The sequence below is a fragment of the Rhinolophus hipposideros genome (assembly GCF_964194185.1).
Source record: "Rhinolophus hipposideros genome assembly, chromosome: 16".
NCBI classification, from domain to species: Eukaryota; Metazoa; Chordata; class Mammalia; order Chiroptera; family Rhinolophidae; genus Rhinolophus; species Rhinolophus hipposideros.
This window is the reverse complement of record NC_138062.1, coordinates 48,726,941-48,751,125: the sequence shown is the minus strand read 5'-3', so window position 1 is coordinate 48,751,125 and position 24,185 is coordinate 48,726,941. Positions and strand designations below refer to the sequence as shown.

The following is a 24,185-nucleotide window of genomic DNA, read 5'->3' as shown; positions in this document are numbered from 1 at the left end:
ATGACGATAAGCGAGACAACCTTCAGGCACTTGCACTGGCCTCAGTTAAGAGTAGTATCAGGACTCTTCACTGTGACTTAATCTGATGCTTTTGCATCTGGCTGGGGAGACGCAGGCTTGGGCTCCAGACCTCCCAGGCTGGGCCACCTTGGGCAACTCACTTCCCCTCTCTGATCCTCCATGCCCTCTACCACCCAACAGGCCGGCTCCCAGCCTCGAGGATGAGGAGCAACACTGCTGGGGAGAGGATCTAAGTGCCCAAGCAACCTTGTCACTGAGAAAGCCTGGCCATGAGGGTCTCATTGGCCTCGAGTTCAGCCTCCAGGAACACGGGGCCTTTCCATCCACCGCTGGCATGGCCCCCCGAGGCTCCACTACAGAGGGCTCCACCCTACTCCTCGGACCTGCTTGGGGGATGTGGTCTCCCACAAACATCACCCCTGAGAATGTCACAACACAGTTCTCCCCTCCACTTCTCTGTGACCTGTCCTTGAACCTGAGAATGGACAGGCAGCCCCCAGAGGAACTTCCAGAAAAGGTCGAGCAGGGAGATCTGGGGTTGGGACTGCAAGGCCTCTCGCCCTCTGACACCAGGACTTCTCACTGGGGCCTCAGGTGGTGATCTGGACTTCCACGGCCCTACGCTACGTGTTGTGGCCCTGGGGGTAGGTGACTACAAAGCCAGCCATCTCGCCGTGGATGTCAGGCGTGAAGTCAGGCTTGTGGAGCTTCCATGATGAAGGGGAAATGAGAGTTGGCCATGAGAAGCGAGTTCCCATAGATGCTATGAAGACGAGGGGGGCGGACAGGGGGGTTTGGGGGCCTCTCCGCAGAGGCAGCCCTGGCTGGCCATAACCTGATGGACAAGCGGCCTGTGCAGATTTCAAAGGACTGCCAGATTAAGGGTGCAGCAGGTGCAAAGGCACTGGGGCAGCAGCAAGCATGGAGTAAAGTAGGAGAGGGCTGGGATGGTGAGCCAGGGGACAACGGCAGAGAAAAGGGACAAGGTGAGCAAGGCTACAGCACGCAGGGACTAGTGGCCCATGGTGGAGCATGAGTTGTATATGAATACAATGGCGAGTTAGAGGTGCCATCTTATTTCTATTTCTTAAGGATACCCTGAAAACAGACTGAAGGACAAAGGAGAGGCTGGGAAAGAGGTCAAGGGGGTAATGGCTCCAGTGTGGGAGGGGATGGCTACAGGGCACGACGGAGGACGGAGGCCAACACAAGAGCTCTCTCTTAGCTATGACATTTATCTGAATTAGAATAGACAGCAGGCAGGTGGACGTGGGTCTCTGGAGCTCAGACGGGGTCTGGGTTAGATCTGCAGCGTAGAAGTCACAGGCATGTCTAAAGGCCTGCTGGCCAGACTGGCCATTGGCTGGCATTCAGGAACTTGTAGGCTGAAATCCCCCACGCTGATATAAAACCTTCCCTACGTGAAGAGTGGCTCACAACCGTGCTAACTGTGCAAATGATGTGGTTTACACTAAGCACCTGCTTTTCTGGTACATGCCAGGCAGAGGTGCCTACGTGACCAGCCCCCATAAAACCATGGCAGACACTTCACATGGGTTGTCACAGCTTTGCAATGATGGAGTTAAGTGTGTCCCACATGAGAGTACTCCTGGAGTCTTCCACCTGGTTTCCACCTTTTCCCTGAGCCCATTTTCCTTTTGTGTCCTTGGGCTGTAATACATCAGCTATATGCTGAATCCCAGCGAATCACCGACCAGGGGGTGGTTGGGGACCCCAACAGAGTGGAAGAAACCTGTTGCAGGGCCAGTCTGAAGAGGCAGTGGCCAAGCCATGTGCTAGAAGCCAGGAGAATCGGGGGGGGGGGTGCTCCCGAGAGGTGAGGAAGGGGGCTCATAGCTGAGTGTGTGACTTGCCGAGTGGGTGTCAGGAGGGACCAAGATGAGAGAATCTTGGTGGCATCATGTGGTCTGAAGTTGACTTGGCAGGTTCAGCAGAGCACATGATAAACCCAAGTGGTGCTAAGAGTAAGGACCCGTTTACCTGCAGGTTGGGGTAGAGCTGGGTGGGGGGGTGGGAAGCTTAATTTTCCAAGTCAGTCTTTTGATAACCCTGTTATCTCCTCAGAGCCTGGGGTACCCACCACCTCCACTTCGAGCCTGTCCAGACCGAAGGCCCCAACCAGCCTGGGCTGTACTTTAAATGGGCAACCTGTGAACCCCAACCCAATACCTGGTCACATCTACCTACAGGGAAACTGTGGACATGAAAATCTGTGAACTTTAAAATGAACTCTAACTTGTTTGTTTTCCTTAAGTGCGTTTATCGATGTACACAGAGCATGTTAAGAGATTTCAGGGGAGAGCAGACTATGGCTGGTATGTTGGTTTTAATTCAAAAAAGAAATTACGACGCCAGTGGCTTGGGTTGACAGCAGCTTGGGGGGAGGGTAAGAAAAAGAAAAAGAAAGGCTCCCTGGTGACACCCCTCAGACCTGGTGACCTGGTCCCAACTGCATACTCTGTATGGGAAGGCAGAGCTGTCAAAACAAAACCAGTGATGGGAGTTAAAAACCAGCCCAGACGGCTCTGCAGTCAGTCTGTCACCAGGGACGCTTCGAGCTCTCGGCCACATCCAGCCATAGGTGTGCACCTGTCCCAGTCACCTGGGTTTGCCACTGGAAATCAAAGACGGAATCACTTCATGGCACTACCGATCTGGAAAAATCAAAACCTCAGCTAGAAAGAAGGTCCAATTTAGAGACTGTGGGAAGGCAAAGAAGAGTGGAGGCTGTTTGGGGGCTGAGAAGGCAGACACCCCAACCGCGAGTGGACAGTGTATGGTCGTACTTTCGGGGTTACCCGTGGGACGCAGGGTCCCCTCGGTGATCAGACAGGGGCTGCCGAGAGCCCGCCGACCACGCCCGAGGCCTGGCTGGACTCCAGACTGACGCCGGCTGTGCACAGGAAAGGCCGCTCCACTCCTCTTTCCTTCTCAACACTTTACACAGGATTTCCTTAATTTGTGCTTCCCTTTGGTTTGAGAGTCAAAGAGAATGGGAAAAAGCAACAATGGGTTTTGTCACTTGTCCAAAACCGAGAGGCAAGGGGAAAGTGGTAGTCAGCTGTGTCAGCAGATGCTTCAGGGCCTGGTGTGGGTCACCTCGCTGATGGCGCAGAGCGGGGCACTCCGGGAACCATCACTGGCCTTTGGGGACCTCACTTTTGCGGTGGGGGATGTGGATGGGCTTTCTGGTGCGGTTGTAGTTGTGTCACGCCCGGGAGATGGAGGCTCACCTCGTCTCCATCTTCCTCTCCAGGTATACAATGCGTGGGCCAGTTCGGCGGACGTCACAGGAAAAATAGCAAATCCTTAACTTATTCCATCTCCAAAGTTGAAAAAGATTAGACAGTTACTAAAATAAACAATTTCTCAATTGTGTTCTGGTGGCCGTGGGCCCGGTGGCCACGGCGGGAACGTTGTGGGGGGAGGGCCCCGGCTGAGTGAGGGGCTCACTCAGGGCAGGCACAGTCAGCTCGGCTGAGCGAGGCTCAGAGTAAGGCGACGTTCCTCACAGAAGAACACATCGGAAAAAGCTGGTCTTCTTCTGCTGGTCTGACGTGATTTTCACTCCCTGGTTGCTCCCCTGGGGGCTGTTGCCTTCCTGAAGTCACAAAAGGTTTTCTGAGATTACGGCTGAGCCTCAGCACTACGTCTCTTACGTCTTTTAAGCACCCAGCCAACTAAGGAACCAACCATCCATCCATCCATCCATCCCCTTCCATCAACCAACCATCCATCCATTCCCTTCCTACCGACCATACATCAGTCATCCTTCCATCCAACTATGATTTATCCAGCTATCCCCTTCCATCACCCATCCAACTGTCGCTTCCAACTGACAATTCATCTTTCACAAACCCAGATGTACTTTTCATCTATTACCCACCCACCCTTTCTACCACATTCATTCAATCGCTTATTTACCTACCCAACTAGCCCTTTCCATTCATCCCATCAACATCTTTCCATTTATTCACCCATCTCACTCTTTTCCCTACTTCCTTCTCTCCACTCACCCACCCTTCCCTCCTTATTTCTGCCCCTCTGTGCCAAGCACCTATTAGTGAAGCAGCCAAGGGGCAGCAGAAAGACTGTCCCTTAGGATTTGGGGGGCGGGGCTGGGGTGCAAGGTCCTAAAGCCACTCACACCTGGCTGGTCTCCATGTCTGTGCTGAGGCTCTGGCTTACCACCTCCTCCCCTAGTGCACCTGCCACCCCGCTGAGGGTGGTATTAACCCTAAACTCTAACCTTGTCCATGTAAGCCTTACTGAAAACACACCAGTGCCCCACGCTGTTTTCAGAGGACTGCCCCATATCAGTCACCCAGCATGCGGAGCCTCTGTCATCTGGCCTCTGCCGACCCTGGGAACATAAATCCTATTTTCTCCCATGTCACCCTCTTTGAAAAGGTTCAGCCTCTCTTCTTTGACTAATTCCTTCTCCTTTTTCAGCTCTTAGGTAAAACCTGGATTTAGTTAACAGGAACTCTTGAGTGCATATGCTGCGTCGGGCACTTTTGTGTCACTGGGCATGCGGTGGTGGATAAGAGCCCCCTGCCTCGGGAAGAACACTGTATGGGAGACGGAAATCACGCAAGTAAACAAACAAGCGGTGACTTCCCGGTGGGGAGCAGTAAGGAAAAGGCAGGACGAGGGGTGGAAGTGTTTTGATGGTGATGATGTGTGAACAAGACCTCAGGGAGTGAGGGAGCGATGCCTGAGACAGTCCTGGGGTGTGTCAGCAGACATGCCCCCAAAGACATCTGTGTCCTAAGCCCTGGAACCTGTGACTATGGTACCAGACGTGGCAGGAGGGATTCTGCAGATGTGACTAAGGGAAGATGGGGAGAACAGGCTGGATCACCCCAGTGGGCCCCCTCTAATCCCATGAATCCTCAAAGGCAGAGACACCTTCTCAGCTGTGGTCCAAGAAAGAGAGGTGATGATGGAAGCAGGGTCAGAATGATGCTGAGTGGCTGGCTTTGAAGATGGAGGAAGTGGTTATAAGGCCAGGGATACAGTGCCCTCTACAAGTTGGACAAGCAAGGCAATGGATTCTCCCCTGGAGTCTCCAGAAATGAATACAGCCCTGCCGACACTTTGATCTGAGCTCCGTGAAGCCCCTGGCAGACTCCTCACCAACAGGACATTAAGATAATGAGTGTATGTGGTGTAAGCTGCGAAGTTTGTTACAGGAATTTGCTATGGAGGCCTAGGAAACTAGTAAGGCGCTGGTACCCCAGATGGAGGGGAAAGGAAGTCTAAACCAATATTGGGGGGGCTCCAAGAACAAGAAAAGACCAGTGTGGCTGGAGAACAGGAGACAGGGTAACAGCAAGGTGACAAGGTAGAGTGGGTGGCAGCAGCCAGAGCACGAGGGAGGCCATGTGGACATGGAAGGGACGTTGGCCCAGGGTGTGCAGTGAGAAGCACGGGGTCGTGCTGAGGGGGGAGAATGGCAGAGGTCCAGAGCTGGGGAGGGCATAGGCAAAGGCCGGCTTTCTGCAACACTTTCAAGAGAGACGATGTGGGTGGGAAGAGCTGGCCATCTCAGTGGTGGAAAAGACAGACACAACTGGCAAGTAACTGGTAGATAAACAAGTCCCAGGGAGCTAGTGAAGAGCACTGTGATTGTAGTCAACAATACTGTGTTATCAACTGCAAAGTTGCTAAGAGACCAGATCTTAACTGTTCTCAATACAAGAAAGAAACGATAATTGTGTGACGTGACAGGTGTCAGCTAACGCTACCATGGTAATCACACGGCAATACACTAATGCAGGGGTATCCAAACTTTGTTCAACGTTTTTCACCAAGGGCCATATGCAGTAAAATACACACACAGCCGGGCCACTCACTCGAGGTGAAGTATGTATTGCCTCACCTGGTTTATTTAAGTAAACTAAATATATTTTTGGAATTTGCTGCGGGCCAATTAACAATGATTGCGGCCGCAGTTTGGACACCCCTGCACTAATGTATCAAATCACATCGTACCCCTCAAACTTACAGAACATTGTATGTCTCTTATATGTCAATTAAAGAAATTTAAAAAAAGATCGATCTGAAATGGCTGCATTTAACAAAGGTGGTAGGAAATGGGTAGGAATTTGACTGTCAGTGATTTGTGATTCACTTCAGAAAACGCGACATCACAAGGATGACGGCTGCACATCAGCACGTTGAAATCTGTGCCCTAGAAAAATATGGCACATTCTGGAGGAATCAACGGGCCAGTATCAAAAACACAGGCCAAGGGCACTGTGATGCTCAGCGTAGCGTAGCTGCCAGGGGACAAAAGTGCGTCAGAAGGATCGTTAAGAATCAAAAATGTAACATTAGCCTGAAGAGAAAAAGAACTGTAAGAAAATCACAGTTGTAAGAAATTTTTTTATAAGAAAAGTACATTGGTTTCCATGGGCTGTTTCCCGTTTTGGCCAAAGAGCTGCTATTAAATCGATTTTGTACCTTGTGATTCAATTTATGGTATCTTAGAATTATGAAAATATACTCGTTTTAAATCAGGTGTGAACTACTTGACTGGCACTTTGTTTTATGTGTACTCTTGTGTGACAAGATGTAAAACGCTCCACAAACAGCACTTTATCCTCCTGTCAGACCGGGGTGGGTCACCAGGCAAGGAAAGAATGACCACTAGAACCGAGCAACACTCATGATACCGTTTAGGTGCTAAACATGCCTGAAGTACAGCGGAGCATTCAAACTTGACCAAGAAAGCATTAGTTATGCAGAGTACTAGGAACTATAAAGTACTCCTGTGGTGAGCAAAAAAACCACAGAAATAAATGAAAGTGTGCATGGAAGGGATTCAGGCAGGACCTCCTGGGGGTGTCAGAACTGTGGGACCCACTGAAGGCTGTCGAGCTGTCACAACCTGCGGAATTGGGGCTGAGGGGCTGGGGGAAGGGGAAAAGGCTTTTGACCTGGACACTCATTAGGATGGGTGCTGCTGGGGGCCATCGTCTCTGTGTGTCTCCGAGTGGCCTGTGAACTCAGTAGGCAGGGCCTCATCTGCCTGGGCACAGCCTGGAGCTGAGTAACTCTGGGCCATGAGGAAGAAGCGAGCAGATGAGCATGTCCAGAGGCTGATGTCCCAACCACACCTGCTATGTCTTAGTCCTTCCCAGCCATGCCCTACCGGGTCCAACTGGGCCCTGAAACGCAGGACGTGCCCAGGGCTGCATTACACCCGAGACAGAGGATGGCAGGCTCCACAGGGAGCCATGCGGGGATCAGGAAAGACATACACTCACCAATTTTTTGTCCATTTTTGCTTTGATGTCTCTGGCGAGAGTGAAAAATGCCTGTGGAATAAGGATGTTGTTAGCACCCAGAGATGAGCAGCCGATGGGCCTTGCTGGTTCTGGGCACCACTGTGGAGTGGCTGTGGTAGGACAGCGGGGGGGCGGGGGCGGGTGTCACCTGTTCGGCCCCATCAGTGACCCTGGGAGGTGAGGTCAGGAAGGAAACTGGGGCTCGGAGGAGCCAAGTGACTTGGCCCAAAGCACCCAGCAGTTAACTGACCAATCTGGAAGAATGCAGGAAGAGAACCTGTGCCTGACTCCTGCACTGTCTGCCTACTTTGCCCGCTTTCTGATGGTCAGGGGTAGGGCAGCGAAAGACAAGCAGCTCTTTGTCCAAACAAGTTTCATTTTGGGTCCTTGCCCAGGAGAGGGGCCCCTGGAATGGCTGGGATGGGGTGAAAGGGTCATCTTCCAAGGATGGCGAAGGCGCGAGCTGGCCTGACCCCAGGCTGCTGCCTCCATTGCAGCCTGTTGACCCTTTCTTCCCTTCCTTTGTCTGCTCTATCAGTGAATACTTACAAACCCCATTCAGTCCCCTGGGCCTCATACAGGGATGACTCAGCCTCAGCACTTGCGGGCCTCCTGGTTTGGTAGGAGGGGCAGTCTCAGCAAACCCCCACGAGGAGGAAAGTTCTGTCATGGAGCGGGGCTCGGGGTGCTGGGGACCCAAAGCGGTGAGCCATCCCTATCAGAGCTAGAGGATTCCTTGGGGAGAGGCCTGATAGAAAAGGGGGTGCGAGGGAAGGGACCATAAGCAAAGGCTTGGAGGTGGCCTGGGATGGAGAGGGGTGGGTAAGGCCTGACCTATGGGCGGCACACACCGGATGGGGCCGGCTAGGGAGGGCCTTCTGAGACAGACGTAGGGGGTTGAGGGTGGGAGTACTGTGGATGACCCATTTTGGAAAGATCACTGGGGTGGTGGGATGGACCCGCCAGGTCGACTGCAAGGCTGGCGTCACTGTGGAGAGAGGTTGGCCTGGATTCCCTGCTTCATCTGGACCTGTGATTGGGACCGTTCTGTGTTGGTGGCATGGCCAAGAGCACCAACCCGGAGCTGGCCTGGGCGCCAGCCAGCTGGGATTCTCTGGGCCTCAGCTTCCCCATCTGTAAACCCCTGCCTGCTGCCCAGGGCTCCCCAAGAGCCAATGAGATGATGTCCTGAGTGCCCAGCCAAGGCCTGCACCTACTGACATCAGAACACGGGGGTAACTTCCCCCAGAGCCACCTGGGCCTCACACACAGCCCTGCCCAGGAAGTGCCCCTTGGACGGATGGCTGACAGGGCAGCCCAGAGCCTGGGCCATTCCCTGTGGCAGAGCCTCCCTGGAGGGGACAGCTCGATCCTCAGCCCAAAGGGGCTGTCACTGTGGGCCTGCGACTCACATTTTCCACGTTGATGTTGGCCTTTGCACTGGTCTCCATGAACTTGATTCCATAGTCCAGAGCTAGCTGTGAGGGAGACACACAGACACACACACACACACACACACACACACACACGTCAGCCGCCAGCAGCCCCTGACCCCCAGGAAGCACCCTAAGGAGGGAACAGCAATAGGGGGGACAGGTCCAGGGCTGTGGAATTGCTCCTCTGAGTCACCAGTAGACAGCAGGTGGAGACTGTCCCTGGCAGGAGTTTGGAGGGTGCCTGGCTGACACCACGGCCCCACCCTCTGCTTCCTGTGGTTCCCGAGACCCCACCCAGGACAGTGCAGCCTAGAAGCCCTCACTGCTGGCAGTCTTTAGCCTGAAGCTCGACTGGGAATGTTTCCCACTCCTTCTGCCCATGCCATGTGCCCCACAGAAGGGGCTGACTTGTTCCTGTTTGCCCGGCCTAGTCCTTGTCCTAGGACCCTCCGTCTTGAACAAGCCAGGATGGTGGGTCACTTTATGCTCATGAAGATTCTGAGGGGTTCTAACCCAAAGTCTGCCTTCCCATCAGCAAGCAATTGGGGGGCCCTGTGAGGCAGTGCATGGCTGGCCTCCATGTAGGGAACCCTTAAATCCCGAGCTCCCTCTGCCCCAAGGTGCCTGGCAATGCCAAGCCCAAGCCAGCTGCCACGCCCACCTTCTCTCCCCGTTCCTTGGAAACTTGTCTCTTGTCATTCACGTCGCACTTGTTCCCAAGTATCATCTTTTCGACGTCTGCAGAGGCGTGCTAGGGGCAGATGGGCAGACAGGGGAGATGAGACGCGTGGTCAGACTGATTCAAGGCCCATTTGCAGCCTGACCCCCGAAATCAGAATGGTGGGGTCAGGACTGCTAGATACACCCTTGTGCAGATGACAAGCTGAAGCTCAGAGAGGCTGAGTGGCCTTTCTGATGTCACACAACCAAAGCCAGGGCCGAGTCCAGGGTTCTGGTTGCTTCTTTGACCAAGCTTTCTGGCTGCTGAGGATGGCTTCTCTGTGGGCTGCGCCAATCAGGCTCCTGTGTCTGTCCTGGCGGGATCTGTGGGAGGTACCCCTGCTCACCTCCCTTTTTCCCTCCCAGGCTCCTCTGCTGGAGGCCTCAGCTGCTGTCCTGGGAGCTTCTGCCTTGCTCCAGCTCTCTCTTTGGGCTCCAGTTGTGGTTGGGGGGGGCATCAGCCCTGGGGCTTCGCCACCCCCTGGTGGTCCCTTAACTCTGCCTGAAAATGGCACCTTTGTCCGAGCCCCTGCTCAGGGCAGTGGCCCTAGCTTCCTGAAGGCACCGGACCCGCTTGCTGCAGCTCAGACCTGGTCTCACTGAAATGCCCTGCATGGCTTCCTTCCTGACTTCCTGCCAACCAAAAGGCCCTCCCGCCTGCTGGCCAGAAACGGAGCTTCCACAAAGACCGCCGTGAGAATGGAAGTTCCTTCTCCTCAGCCACGTGCAGCCTCCCACCAGCAAACTGTTGTCGTCAGGGAGGTGGCCCTGCGCACCTCCTCATCAGCCTCGGGCCGGCAGTGAGTCCAAGAGGGGAAAGTCCTCTGGCCACGCCTCAGACCATACGCCCCACCTGGTGAGTCACCAAAAGCTACATGCGCCATCATCCAGGACGGCTTTAGGGGTGAGAAGTTCTTTGGAGAGCACGAAGGTGATGACACTGGCTTTGGCACGGGGAGGCAGGGCTGGCCACCTGCTGCTCCCTCTACGGTTCCAAGGTCTCCCTTCACAGCCAGCTACAGTCCGAGTGCTGCTGGCCTGAACACGAGGAGCTCACACACCAGCTCACACCCTGCTCTGCTATGGCTCAAAGTTCACCTGACACAGCTTCTCACCATACCCTCCAAATCTAAGGGTCACGCCAATTCTAGAACCTTCCTTTTCTAGAAAGCAACAAATGCTTGTGGTGACCGAGAGCTTGAATATCACCTCTCTCATAACCAAGACATCACCCAACCCAACAGCCCAGCTGGGGAAATGGGCTCTAAGGGGCGCTCTGTGACGCGGCCAGGCCAGCGTGGTCTCCGGGACCGACCACCGGGCTCCCAGGCCCCACTCTGGCTATGTTCCTAGCGAATGGGGGTCCGGGCGACTTCCTGGTGGGTGTCCTTGTGCATCAGTGATCACATCTGTAAACCCGGGGCTCCAGGGTGAGGACCAAGGAGAGGACAGATGGGAAGGTCCTCGTGCGTGGATGGGGCCCACAGCCTTACCTCCTCAATGTTCCGAATCCAGTTCCGGATGTTGTCAAAGGACTTCTCATTGGTGATGTCGTAGACCAGCATGATGCCCTGCGCAAGGGGAGACAGACGCACGCTGGACGAGCTGCGAGCTCTCGAAGCGGGCGGCCCCCCACAGGATATCTCTCCCCACAGCCCCCTCCTCTCCATGCCTGGGGCTCCTCTGGTGGCTCCAGCACCAGCCTCTCGGTGGCCTCCCACGCTCTGGTCCTGCCCCTCCGCCACCCACAGAGGTGAGCCTCCACCCGACAGGCCAGACCACCCCACACCCATACTCGCAAGTGGGTTTGCTGGCTCCCTACTGCAGGCACGGAAAGTATGGCCTGCTCACCCCGGCAGCCCCCGAGGTCCACCGACCTCCCAGCCTCAAGTCCTGCAGCTCCCCGAACGGCATTGTTCCACGGTCCCAGCGCCCACGGTGCTCCCCTCCCACACCGACTACCTCTGCTGTGCTCGGCTTCTGCCACCCTCACTCACCCCCCCGCCCTGGCCTCAGTCATCTCCTGGGCTCGGCCAGCACTGCCTCCGCTGGGGGCCCCAGCATGGCCCCTTGTCAGGCACCTACTGTGTGCCAGGCACTGTACTGGGGTCTTCCTGAAACCTCACAGGCCCAGGTCAGGTGGTCCTGTCATCTCCTCTCCGCGGATGGGGAACCTGGGGCTGGAGGGTGGGGTGGACAGGTCCTGTCTCCGGTCCCACAGGACAGTCAAGGGCAAAGCTGGGGTCTACACCCTGGGAAGCCTGACCCTGACACCCTTGTGCTTTCTAGGGACACCCCCAGAGCGGGGCCTGGCTTCGAGCTCAGGGCCAGGCAGCACTGACGCCCCTGTGGTTCCATAATCAATGTGTGCACACCTGGGCAGTCCGTAGGTCCTGAACGAGCTGCAGAGGGACCCTGCCTCCATCTGAGCCCACGATCTCATTACTGTGAGGGGCAAATATCCCCATTTGTTAGAAGGGAAACTGAGGTGCAGAGAGAAGTGACCTTTAAGATTCAAGCCCAGGTGAAGTTAGCTAGCTCCCACGAGGAAGCTCTCGGGGCCTCCTTAGAATGACCCTTGGATGGTCCTCAGGCCGCCCTGGACGTCTCGAAAGGTGCCCACGGCCCCCTGTGCAGCCGAGCACCTGGGCTCCAAGGCACACGGCCTCAGCTGAGCCGTCCAGGTTCGGCTTACTCCATTCCCTCCTGCTACCTGCTCCCAGGCCCCAACCCTGTGTCCACAACCTCTGCTGTGGCCGAGACCTTGTCTCTGAGGCCGCTTAGTTTGCAGAGTAAGAACACGTGCCGTGTGTGCTGGGCAGAGAACTGTGGGGGCAAGGGTGTGTGACAACACCATGGAGACGGGCAAGAAAGTCACAGCACTTCCAACACCCCGCCCCATAACTTTAAGGATACACACAGTGGCCTTACAGCCTGCCACGGCCACGACCCTCAAAACATGCCATCTGGGGCCCTGATTCAGGGGTCTCCTGGCGAGCCTGAATAAAGACTGCTGACGGAGGCCTGGGAGGTGCCAGTGGCCACGACGTCTGCGTCACCCTGGCCAAAGCCAGCACGGGCAGAAGATGCTGGTGGGCAGACTCCACAGTCAGGCCTCTGCATAGCCCCTGTCCTCCCGCTGCCGAGGCAGGAACGCCACACGGCTGTGAGACCCCCTTCTCCAGGGACTGGCCGCTCTGCTGGCCTAGGATGCCCGCTGCCACCATTAAGTTGGCACCATGTGCCAAGATTACAGCGTCCCAGATTTTTACTCATGGGGAGGTAGAGGGGAGGGCAGTGGATAGAGCTATTGGAAAAGAGCAGAAGCACCTGGAAAACACAGTGTCTCCTTATTCCAGGACCTCCCTGAAACTGCCTGCGGGGCTCGCAGGGACCGTTTTCCTGGCCCGTCTGGAGACAGCTCCCCACGGCTGTTTGTAAGCTCACAAGGGGACAACACACATCCAATGCTCCCCTATTTGAGACCCCACCGTCCAGTACCACAGGGACAGAGCTGATGATGGGGCTGCAATGGTGGCAATGTCCTCTGACTGTCCTGTGAGATCACTCCTGGCCATACATGGCTCTGGGCACCTGGAGGATGGCTGGGGAGACTGCAGGGCTAGGTTTCCTACTTTAGGGCTAGGTTTCCTATTTTAACCAATTTAAATTCAATAGCTGGTGGCTTCTGTGTGGGCAGTGCAGGTCTAGGAGGATCACAGACCACAATCTCCTTGGGGCTGGACAAGGTCTTACAAATGGCTCAGTCCAGCCCGGTCAGGGGTGGGCTGAGGATGTGGGCGCTAGAGAGAGCCCGCTGGGACCCGCCCAGACATGTATCCTCTGTGTGAACTTAAGCCGGGTATGGAATGGCACTGAGCCTCAGCGACCCGATCTGTATAGTGGGATAACCACGGCACCCCCGCGAAGGGAGCTGGGATTATGGCAAGACCTGGGCCCAGTGCCTGGCACAGGGAAGGGCTCAGTGAAGGGGGAGCAGGGTGGGGGGCTCTATTTCAGCCCATAAAGGGAGGGGCCTACCTGAGGCCACACAGCAGAAGCTCCCCCAGGACCCGAGTGCCCCGAGGCCCCCGCGCTACCAGAGCACAGCAAGATGAGGGGAAAATTAGTAAACTAATTTTAATGTGCAGTGCTAAGGTTGCCACCCTTGTGACTGAGTTTCCATGTTTCAGATACAGCGTGAGCCACTCTCAATACTTAATGTCCCCATTCATGTCTTCCATCCAGCAGCACTTCCTGAGCTCCCACATTCTCAGCATAGTCCCAGGCACCGGGCATGCGGCAGGAGTGACCAAGACGCGGCCCAGGCCTCACGGAGTGTATGGCTCCGAGGAGGAAACAGGTGTCTTTACAGTGAAATGATGGGGTGTGCCATGGAGAGGACAGGGTGTGATGGGGTCTGGAAATGGAGAGACAGCCATCTGGCCTCTCAGCTGCCTGGGACATAGTCCTCCTGTTCTTGGTTCTACTTTCCAAGTAAGGAGATGGAGTTCAGAAGCTGACGCAGGGTGCTCGTCAGGTCCTAGGGGTCTGTCTGTTCCCTCTGGCCCCTGAGCACCCCACTTTGTACAGACCTCACACGTGCATGACCTGCTCGGCCCTCAAGGGCAGGACCCCGGCCCATTCCAGGTCTCCCCCTGCACCCAATTCAAGCCTGGCCTGGCCAAGGCATTCGGGAAAAATACTTGAGGGATGATGAGCCAGTCTCCTGATCACATCACCCCGCCTCAGGCCCAGGCAACGAATATAACAGCCAACGGCCCAGAGCAAGTCAGCTCCTGGACCATCGTCAAGTTTTCAGTAGCAAATTCCACAGAGACCGACGCGGGCCGTGTGAATACTCCTAAGTGTCGGGGCATGCCGTCTCCGATTTCACTGACCTCACCTGGAAGAACCGGCTTCCTGTGTCTTCCTTCATTCCCAAAGAATTAGGTTTCCTTAAACCCTGCATTGTCTCTGAAGCCAGAAAGAGCTGTATGTACATGGGTCGGGGGGAGCACACCACACAGCCTTTTCCTAAAACTAACCTGGGACTACGGACCCGAGGAGCCAGAGCCTGGGGCTCCTTCAGAAATGGCCAGGTTTTGGTATCTAAGCAGTGACCTCCATTTTGACTTTACAAAACAAAAACCAAAAAACACCAACGCATACCATTGCGCCCCTGTAGTAGGCTGTTGTGATTGTCCGAAACCGTTCCTGGCCAGCTGTGTCCCTAAAGATGAGAAGGAGAAAGGAAATTAGTGGTGCTGTCACAGTGGAAACAAAGGCATTAACCCAGGATGGATGCCCAGGTTTCTCATGGGACACCTCTGATTTATCATCCTACTGAGCCCCCTACTCTATTATTCTGTCAGAGAAAGTGTGGCTCAGAGGACTTGCCAATGTCTCCCAGCTGGGGACGCAGCAAAGCCACCGTCTTCCGTACCTCTGCTTCCTGGGGATTCTTCCCAGAGTTTCTGGGTCAGGAGAGACACAGTTAGATGTTATTATTTGTATAATTCCAGGGCTGCGTGTGTGGAAGGGACTGGTTGTGCGGCCTGGGAACACAGCTCTCGCTGATGGGCTGAGCTGCTGGGTGATCTCAGCGGGGTGACTCAGGAAGCACTTTCACGCCATGTCAGTGGAGGCCAGAGGGCAAGTCCTTCCTCACTGGCATAGAGGCGACACCTGGGTAAGACAGGCCCAGGCGAGCCTAGCTCCTAGCATGGAGCGTGTTCCGTGTTTGGCTTCAAGGTGACTTAACAGATCGGTGGCAGAGCCAGGGCCATGTCTTTTCCTCCGGGTCCAGGGCTTCCCCCGCGACTCTGCACACCTCATCTCCCGTCCTGGGAGGGTTCTGCATGTTTGGCCTGTACAGAACGCCTCGCTGGGGGCTCAGCTGACTTTCTGATGCCAATAGCAGGCGACATTCATGGTTACAGCCACTTTATTCTCAACCATGGTTTAGTCTAGAAAGGTTTTAAGAAAGTCACTAAGCCCACTGAGATTCCTAAGAGCCGAAGCAGGAAGACTGGAGGAAAGGAAAGCGAAACTCTGCTTGCCGGTACAGTGTCACTTGGGACTTGGGCACTGAGGCGGCTGGGGAGCCACAGTTGGAAGTGGAGGAACTTGTCCGGCTTATAACTCACAAGGTGGTAACTTGTAAGGCAGCCAGAGCTGACTGACTAGGAGCTCTGCAGGATGGACAAGGTGTTAGGCCTCATCCAAATCCTGGTTCTGCAATCAGACTCAGAGGTGAACACCACGGAAGTCAAGGGAAGCTGAGAAGCAGGCTGGGGTGACGCTCACGCTCTGAGACTTGAGCGGGGGATTGAGCTGCAGCGGGGAAGAGGGGGTGGCTTTGCAGGCCATCTCAGTGCGTCCTCCCACCCCCCACCGGCGCTCATCTGGACGGCAGGGATGGTGCCACCCTCTCAAACATGACTTCTCTTTATTTTGCTCAGGGCCCATGTTTCCCTGCAAGTATGTGGCTACAGGGCAGGATGGCCCTACCTCTGACCATCTGAGCTCAGCCTGAGCTCCCAGCACCATGGGCTGCAGGCCAGTCAGCATGAGTGCCAGGGACTCACACTTCCTCCATTTTCTGTAGCACAGAAGTCGGCCCCAAGGTGAGTGGAATGAAAACCGGTACCACCATGAGGCCCAGCCTCAGCTTATGTTTGGTTCTGGGGTTTCAGGTCTGAGTGTTAGGAAGTGAGACCTGGGCGGCCCCAGGACAGAAAAGAGGAAGTGATGGCGGCCTCCTCGGCGAGCTGACAGGCTCAGAGGGAACTGCCATGCCAGGGAATCTCGCCGTCCTCATAGCCACAGGGGGCTCTCTCCACGTCCAATGGGAGCAGGCCACTCTGAAGCCCAGAGCCAGGCTGTGCCCAAACCCAAATGCTAAGCTGATGGCGACTTGCAGCTATGTCCCCAGGAGGTTCTGGCATAGACTCTGGGCCCCAGCAGCCAGCAAAGGACAGCTCCGGGGGCTTCTGAGGAAAGTGTCTGGGTTGGGCAGAGAGGGAGGCCGAGGGCATGGGCACGAGGCGGGGACACCAGGGGCCTCTGCTCGAAGCGTCACCAGGGGAAGGCACTGACGAAAGCAATGACTTACCATATCTGTAGTTTAATTCTCTTGCCATCGAGCTCTATGGTCCTAATTTTAAAGTCAATTCCTGAAAGAAAAAAAAAAAGGCACATCATTGTCAGGCCATTTCCCAAGCTGCGTCTAAGACGTGCACTGCCAACCTGTGCAGGTATCAGTGGCCACGGCTTATGGAGCAGCTGGTTGGCATTGGGCACGTGGGGTGGGTCTTGGAATCCCCCATACCAAATGTGGATACATCCGAGAACTTTCTTCTCTCACAGAAGGGGAGGCTGAGGCTCGGAGGGCGGACAGGAGCTGCCTGGAGTAAACCTGGGAGCTGGCAGAGCTGGTGGGCAAACCTAGGTAGCTCGGGTGCCAAAGCCTTGCTCTCTTTCCTCTCCCAACAGGCACCTTGCAGAGTGGGCCCAACAGAGTCCTTTGCAGGCCAGAGACCCACGCTTCCTGCGCCCCTGGCCCTCCCCGCACTGAGCCCCAAGAAACTCCTGATACAGGTGGGCCTCCAGCTTTCGCACACACTGTTCCTTCTCTGCAGTGGTCCCCAGGCTCCCCACCTGTGAGCCTGGCAAACCTCTCTCCTTGAAGAGCCACTCACAGGTCACCGCCAAAGAAGCCTTCCTGACCCTGCCTTCCTCTCTCCAACCCACCGGCTTTAGTCTCCTTCTCCAGGACCAGAGTGACCTCTGTGTCCTCAGCTCCTCTCCAGGCTATGACCGTTGCTCTCTTAATCCCCTCCCCAGCTTCCAAAAACACTAACTCAACCACGTCGCAAAGCTAACGTCGCAAAGCTAACCTCAACTCCAAACCTTCCAGTGTGTCCACCAACGGATGAATGGATAAACAAAATGTGATCCATCCATGCAATAGAATATTACTCAGCCATGAAAAGGAATAAACCACTGACACACGCTACAACATAGATGAACCCTGAAGCCATCATGTTGAGTGGAAGAAGCCAGACACAAAACACCACACAGTGTATGATTTCATTTATAAGAAATGTCCAGAACAGGTAAATCCAGAGACAGAAATGAAATTAGCAGTTGCCGGGGGCTAGAGGAGGAATGAGGAGATGGGGCGCTGGCGGGTGGGATGATGGTGTAACTAAGGGGTTTGGGGCTCCTTTTTGGCATAATAAAAATGTTCTGGAATCGATGGTGGTGATGGTTGCACAATTCTGTGAATATACTCAAAGCCACCAAATCATACATTTTAAATGGGTGAGTTATATGGTTTGTGAATTTTATTTCAATAAAACTGTTACAAAAACCCAAACCTCTTCCCATAGCTTCCCACCATCCCTTCAGCCCCAGAATAAAGTGAAAACAGTTGCCCGTGTGCTCCAAGATCCAGCCTAACCTTGTCAACTCTCAGTACCCACGGTTTATGCCCTCCTCTCAGGCCACACCTTGGCCACATTGCCCACGTGGCTGTTTCCTAACCGTTCCAAGCATGATGTGGCCTCAGTGCTTTTGTGCTTGCTCTTCCCTCTCTTGGAATGTTCTTTCTTGCCACGGTCACCCAGCTTCCCCCTCCCTTTACTCAGGTCCCTATTCCAGGCATCTTCTCCAAGGAGCCTTCCTGACCATCCTCTTCTTTCCTCTTACGTGTTTTTTCTTTTCACACACTTATCCCTGACATTGTCTATTTGCTTCTTTGTTCCGTGAACGTTAGAAGCAAAACCTGCTGATCTGAATGGCCTGCAAGGAGAGGAAACAGCCAAACCCAGTCTCTGCCCCGGGAGTTTGTTCTAAATCAATGCCTGTGAAGCTCCAAGTCTCAGGCCTGGTTTGACCCCTCAGAATCCATGATGGTGATGCTAATTCATCCCTCCCTGCCTCAGGAGCTGTCCTGGGGACCACAAAGAATATAAGCCTGCACTTGAATTGTGCCCACTAGGCCATAAGCTACATGAGGACAGGGACTCAAAAAGTTTTATGGCCACATATCCAGTAACCAAGCATGGCAGGGGCTGAATACCCATTTTCTAGAAGCCAACTGCCTCGTCCTGCACACACGCCTTGACTACAGGCCTTGTTACAGTTCTGCTTCTCTCTGATTCATCCGAGTCATCTCTGTAGCCCCCGTACCAAGGCACACAGCGGACATCAGAGAAAGATGGTTGAATGAAAGAATTAAGAGAAACGGAACCTACTTGACGCTGCATGGTTTAAAAAGCACTTTTACTAACATCATCCGTCTCCCTGAAGGAATGAATGAATGAGGCCCTGAGGAGGTAGTGAGGGCCAAGCCAGGCTGGGGAGAACCAATTCCTGGAGCCACAGGGCCAAGTTCACACCACATTCAATCAATGGAGCTTACAAAAACAGACTTTGGCAAACATAACCTGGGCAGAAAATGAAGAGCCACTTAATCCCTGATCTATAAAGAAAGCCCAGAGGTATACTCAGTGCCAATAGAGAATCCCCTTGATGCATTAGGTTGTCTTTCAAAACTAAGTGGCCCAGTGTCATCTCTTCCTAGAACACCCCCCATCTCGTCACAGATGCAAGGGACCTATGAAATCAAGAAGCACCATTCAGTTGGCAGAGCCCCACGTCACTCGGCCCTATCCTCCTCCCGTGTTTTATTAACACACCAAATTTAATTAGGAAGTGTAAACTTTATGAGACCTAAGAATTATGAGGCCGTAACTTCAAGGTCAGGGTGAATTAAACTTTCCTAGAAGACAGAGGCCTGCAGGAAGGCCACAAGTATCATGAAACCAATACAGAGTGGGTGGGAGGGATCCTGGGTTCAAGTGCCACCTCCGCCTACCTAGGTGACCTTGCCCAAGTCATGGCCTCCTCTGCAAGTGGAGGCCAGCCTCCTCGGAGCCCTAGCATGCCAACCTGGATTTTCTGGTCAAGAATCAGAAACCAAACAAAAACCCACCCTTGCACTGATCGCAATAGGACTTGTGCTGAACAGGAAGATCCTGACACTGGGAAACTGAGATCTGTGTTGAGTGATCCACAGCCTGCCAGGTGTTAAGTGATTGGTGGGGGTTCAAGGGTCATCCCAAGGTGCCAGCTTGGAGCGGGGGAGGGGAAGAAACAGAAACACCTGTGCCCCAGGGAGGGACGCTATCACTACAGGAGTCACTCTGCTTCCTCTAGACGGACCCTGGTAGACAACCTTCTATTCATTGTAGAGTTCTGATCCTCAACCACCCAGGGCTCTGCAGAGAGCACTACTCCTAAACTAAAGAAACAAGGCTCAGAAAGGTGAAGTGATTGTTCAAGGGTGAACAGCAGCTGGAAATCAAGCAGAACAATTTCCTCTACTTTGCACCTGGCACCTGATAGTTTTGCAAAATGCAGCTCCTGAAGGAAGGCAATCAGCAGCTCATCATGGGGTTCAGGAGATGAGTTCATTGGGTTCATGTTACACTGGGGTAAGGCAGACCCCGTTCCCTAGAGTTTCTCCATTCAGAATCAACTCCTGGGCTTGGCAACAGTTTCCAGCTTGTCCACTAGGGAGCAAGGTTGTATAGATCAGTGTTACTCCCAGGTCAAACCTTTTCATGTGGGCAATAGCTATTCGTGTGGCATGAGGAGAAGTCAGCTCCATTTTTGTGGCCGTCAGAACTGAAAAGCAACAAGCCAATTCTGTTCAACCACAATGTGGGCTGGCTTTGTGGGAAAGGCTGTTCTGCAAAGTGATAACCGGTGTCCTGGGCCTCATGATAGGGAAGTCTGGGCTGTCAGTGGCAGTGGCTGATTTTGGTTTCTCACTGAAGCTTTTTATCGGGCATCTCCTTGGGGATGACAGGTCCCAGGAAAGGCAGCTGTCACCTGCCAATGCTGTGACCCTTGAGTAGGATGGGAGGCAGAGCAGGGGAAGGCTCTGGACTCCCTCTCACCATTCCTCCTAAAGGAAATTCACCTATGGGGGATATAGGGTCAGGGATTAGAGGCTTAACCCCTGATTATTCCTGAAGAAGCAACAGGAGAGGTCTAGATGAGAGTCCTGGCTCCAAGGTGGATCAGCTGTGCTTGTCCTGTGCTCCCACTCACTGGGATGGCTGAGCCTTGAGTTTTGGGGTCAGGCACATATGGATTCAAATCCCATCGCTGTCACCTGAAGACTGTATGACCTTAGGTAAGTCCCATGCCTCCCTGACCTTCAAATTCACCACCTGTGAGATGGGCTCACACAGACCTAATATAGAGAACTGGAGAGTGTGATAATGCACATACAGTGCCTGGCACACAATAAATTCTTAATAAAGTCAGATGTCAGGGGTCTTTACCCACGGCCAACTCCCCATGCCTCAGTTTCACTTCTGCAAGACGGGGGCCTCAAAAGAACTGCTGCAAGGGCTGCTGTGAGGACAGAACGAAATGACAGACGCCAAGACCCCAGCCCAGCACATACACTCATTTAACGGGGGCTGAGGATCGGGGCCTCAGTCTCCTCATCTGCAAAATGGGCACTTGGTTTCCCCCACATGGCCCGGGAACGCCCGAACGCTAGCGGAGGCGGCTGCTCTTCCCCCCTCGAACCCCCTCGACCCCCTCAGATCCCTGGGTCCGTCCGGCTCGGCCCCTCCCTCAGCCCCTGCCCCTCAGGGGCGCGCCCAGCCCGGGCCTCCGAAGACCCCGGCCGCTCCCCAGCCCCGCTACCTATGGTGGAGATGAAAGTGGAGTTGAAAGCGTCCTCGGAGAAGCGGAACAGGACACAGGTCTTCCCCACCCCCGAGTCCCCGATCAGCAGCAGCTTGAACAGGTAATCGTAGGTCTTCGCCATATTACACTCTCTCCCCGACGGGAAGTGCAGCCAGCGCCTCGCCACTGGCCGCCGGCCCCGTCCATCAACGCCCAGCCCACCTCCCATTGGCTCCCGGCCCGCCTCGCGTCACCGCGGCCGACGCCCGCCACAGTGCTCCGCCCGTCGCGGGGAGAACTGGGGAAGGGGCGAGCGGGGCCCGGAGCCGGAAGAGGCCCGAGAGCGCCGCTCATTGGCCGACGCTCAGGACAGGGCGGACGACGATTGGCCAGCGGTGAGGAGTCGAGGGGCTTCAAATGAAGACCAGAATAGGGGGCGTGGCATCCCGGGCCCCGCCTTCTTTCACCGACTCTGGGGAGGCCCCGTCCCGCCCCCGAGGGGCGGGGAAGCGCGGGGAGCGGCACCAACGGTTCCGCGCGCCCGCAGCCTGGGGGCGGGGCTTGGGCCTCGTGCGCACGCGCGCCGGGGAGACCGTTAGGCGCCAGCAGAGGGCGCGCGCTCGTGGGGTTGGTGTCTGGCTCCCGCCCTGTCGGCCCGCACAGGCTCAGTGGGCGCTGGGGCGCGAGGGGGACGGTGCGTTGGTTTTGGCGGTGTTTTCTGGGGGCCTCCACGTCAGGCCTGGGTAAGCCGAAGAGGAGAGGCTTGAAGAGAGATCGTCGCAGTCGAAGCGAGGGCCCCCGAGACGCGCTCCGGGATCCCGGCTCTGGCCAGGGCACCCCTTTAGGGGTCCGCGGGCCTCCGCCACCTGAGCGCGCCGAGACACCTCGGACCTCATTAGACGCTGTCCACACCGCCTTGTGCCCTCAGTTCTTCCCCGGGAGCCCGCCGGCCCCGGAGGCCCAGACCCGCCGCGGGATTTCGAGGGGGAATTAGAGGTCTATTGAGGAGCATTGGTTCTGTGCCCACCGGTGGGGGCGACACTTCGTACCCAAACATTTCACCGCCACCCCAACCCACTGTGGGCCAGGCATTGCTGTTTCACCGCGTTTTATGGCGAGAAAATGAGGCTGAGTGACTTTCTCGGACCCCACAGTGGGAAGCTGGGGTTTGAATTCAGCCCGGGAGCTTCGGAGGCCCCGTTCTCGGTCACCAGGGTTTCCCGCGCTCGGCCCCGGGGCTCTCCAGCCTCGCATTTCAGCTCCTTCTATTAACGTCTCCAAAAAGCTTCCTCCAGCGCCACGCACCCCTTGCAGCCTGTCCCGCCCCCCCTTGGTATTTGATGCTACTGACCACCCCGGGCAATTCCCGTTCTCGGCGCTCCCGTTTTCACCGCCTGTGTCCGTACCTGCTACGCCCACCTGCCCACCTCCCTAGCTCGGGGCGCAGCTTCTCAGATTCCCGGGCAGTCTCCTGCGGGGGGGGGTGGTGGGGGTTACTGCTCGTCCCCTGGACGTGCAGGTTCCTCCTGGTTCTTCCCGTCTCTGTGCCCACTTTCTGAGTGATGTTAACTTCCTGTGGCTTCTAGTGAAACCACACTGGGGATCGTCGCTTCTTAGAGAATCCATCGCCCGCCCTCAATGTCTTAACTTTCTCGACATCGGCCTTTGCATTTGTCAAAGGTACTTCAAATTCATCACGTGTCCACCACTGCGCGTTGGCAACGTCTTTCGACGCACACGAGCTGGTCCCGAACTACCTTCCTACTGAACTCGGGTGTCTTGGAGCCTTTTCTTTCATCCCTCCCATCCTGGTTGCCAAGGAGGTTCTAAATAGCTCTTGGATCTTGCTTTCCTATTTCCATCACCCATGAGATCATCACATCTCTCCACTGGCTTCCCCAGTCACTCTCTCACCCGGATTCCACCCTGCAGCCCATTCTAAAACACTCACCCAACACCCATCCGTGGTCCGCGGGCAGGATCAGGTCCTCACAACCCAGTCCTACCCTCACCCGGCGCTCCACCCCCACCTCATGGGCCTGGGAACTCCAAAGGAGCCCAGACGCGTTAGTTGAATAAACACTGAATATTTGTGTTCAGAGCCGAGGCACAAAGATGACTAACACAATTTCCTGAGATTAGATTACAGCCCAAGGAAGGGGGTGGGCAGGAGGGAGAAAGAACTTCAACGCAGTAATGATGGTAAGGCACTTAGATTGTATTTTGACATTCTCAACTGCCATCTAAACGAGCTCGGTGTCAGCTGAATGTTCAATAGCAGGAAATGTTTTCAGTTGTACTCGGCAACAAAATATTGTTTGCGCACTGCATCCATGTCTTCAAGGCTTTCATTTCTCTTTTTGATTCCCTACCCGCCTGTCCCAATATCAGATCTTGAGGCAAATACCAAAGCAATTCAGGTAGTGAAACTGCAGTCACCTTTGACACTTTGAAGTTCTCTACCATCCAGTCAGCTAAATCTTAACACGACTTCCTGCAGATCACTTCTTCCTGCGGATTCCACGGCCAGCGCTTCCCTGGATTAATGGAAACATCTTCCTCACTGGTTTTCCTGCCACCAGTTTTACCTCCATTCTATTAAGAGCCCTTCCTGAAAATGAATGCTAAGTGGGTTTTCCTAATGTCAGGGGCTTTCTACTCCTGACCAAATTAAGGTTCTCATCAACGTGGATTTCTTTCCTTTCTATGCACAACACACAGAAGACCTTCCCCAGGCAGGCCTATGCTTTCCTGACTCAAGCAACAGGGACCATCTTTCCTGCTCCTGTCTCAATCTATGAAAACCTTACTCATTCTTCACAGCCTGGCTCAGCAGGACTGGGGAATAACAAAGCTTTTGAGTTACTGAGGCAAAGTGTTCTCACCTGTAATAAAGAGATCATAATCCTCACATCATGTAGTTGTGGTATAAAGCCAATAAATAAAATTTGCTACGTCTGTGGCAGTTATCTCC

General features: G+C 54.8%; 1 protein-coding gene across 1 annotated transcript; it reads right to left on the bottom strand.

Annotated features, from left to right (window-relative positions):
* Positions 1-2,353: 2,353 nt before the first annotated feature.
* On the bottom strand, positions 2,354-21,386 carry RAB8A (RAB8A, member RAS oncogene family). Its single transcript, XM_081076355.1, has 8 exons — positions 21,230-21,386; positions 16,611-16,671; positions 14,666-14,726; positions 10,987-11,064; positions 9,435-9,524; positions 8,750-8,815; positions 7,317-7,367; positions 2,354-3,643 (listed from the first exon to the last, which is right to left on the bottom strand). Exons 1-8 carry the CDS (start codon positions 21,351-21,353, stop codon positions 3,551-3,553), a joined length of 624 nt encoding a protein of 207 aa, XP_080932481.1. The 5' UTR covers positions 21,354-21,386; the 3' UTR covers positions 2,354-3,550.
* Positions 21,387-24,185: the final 2,799 nt, after the last annotated feature.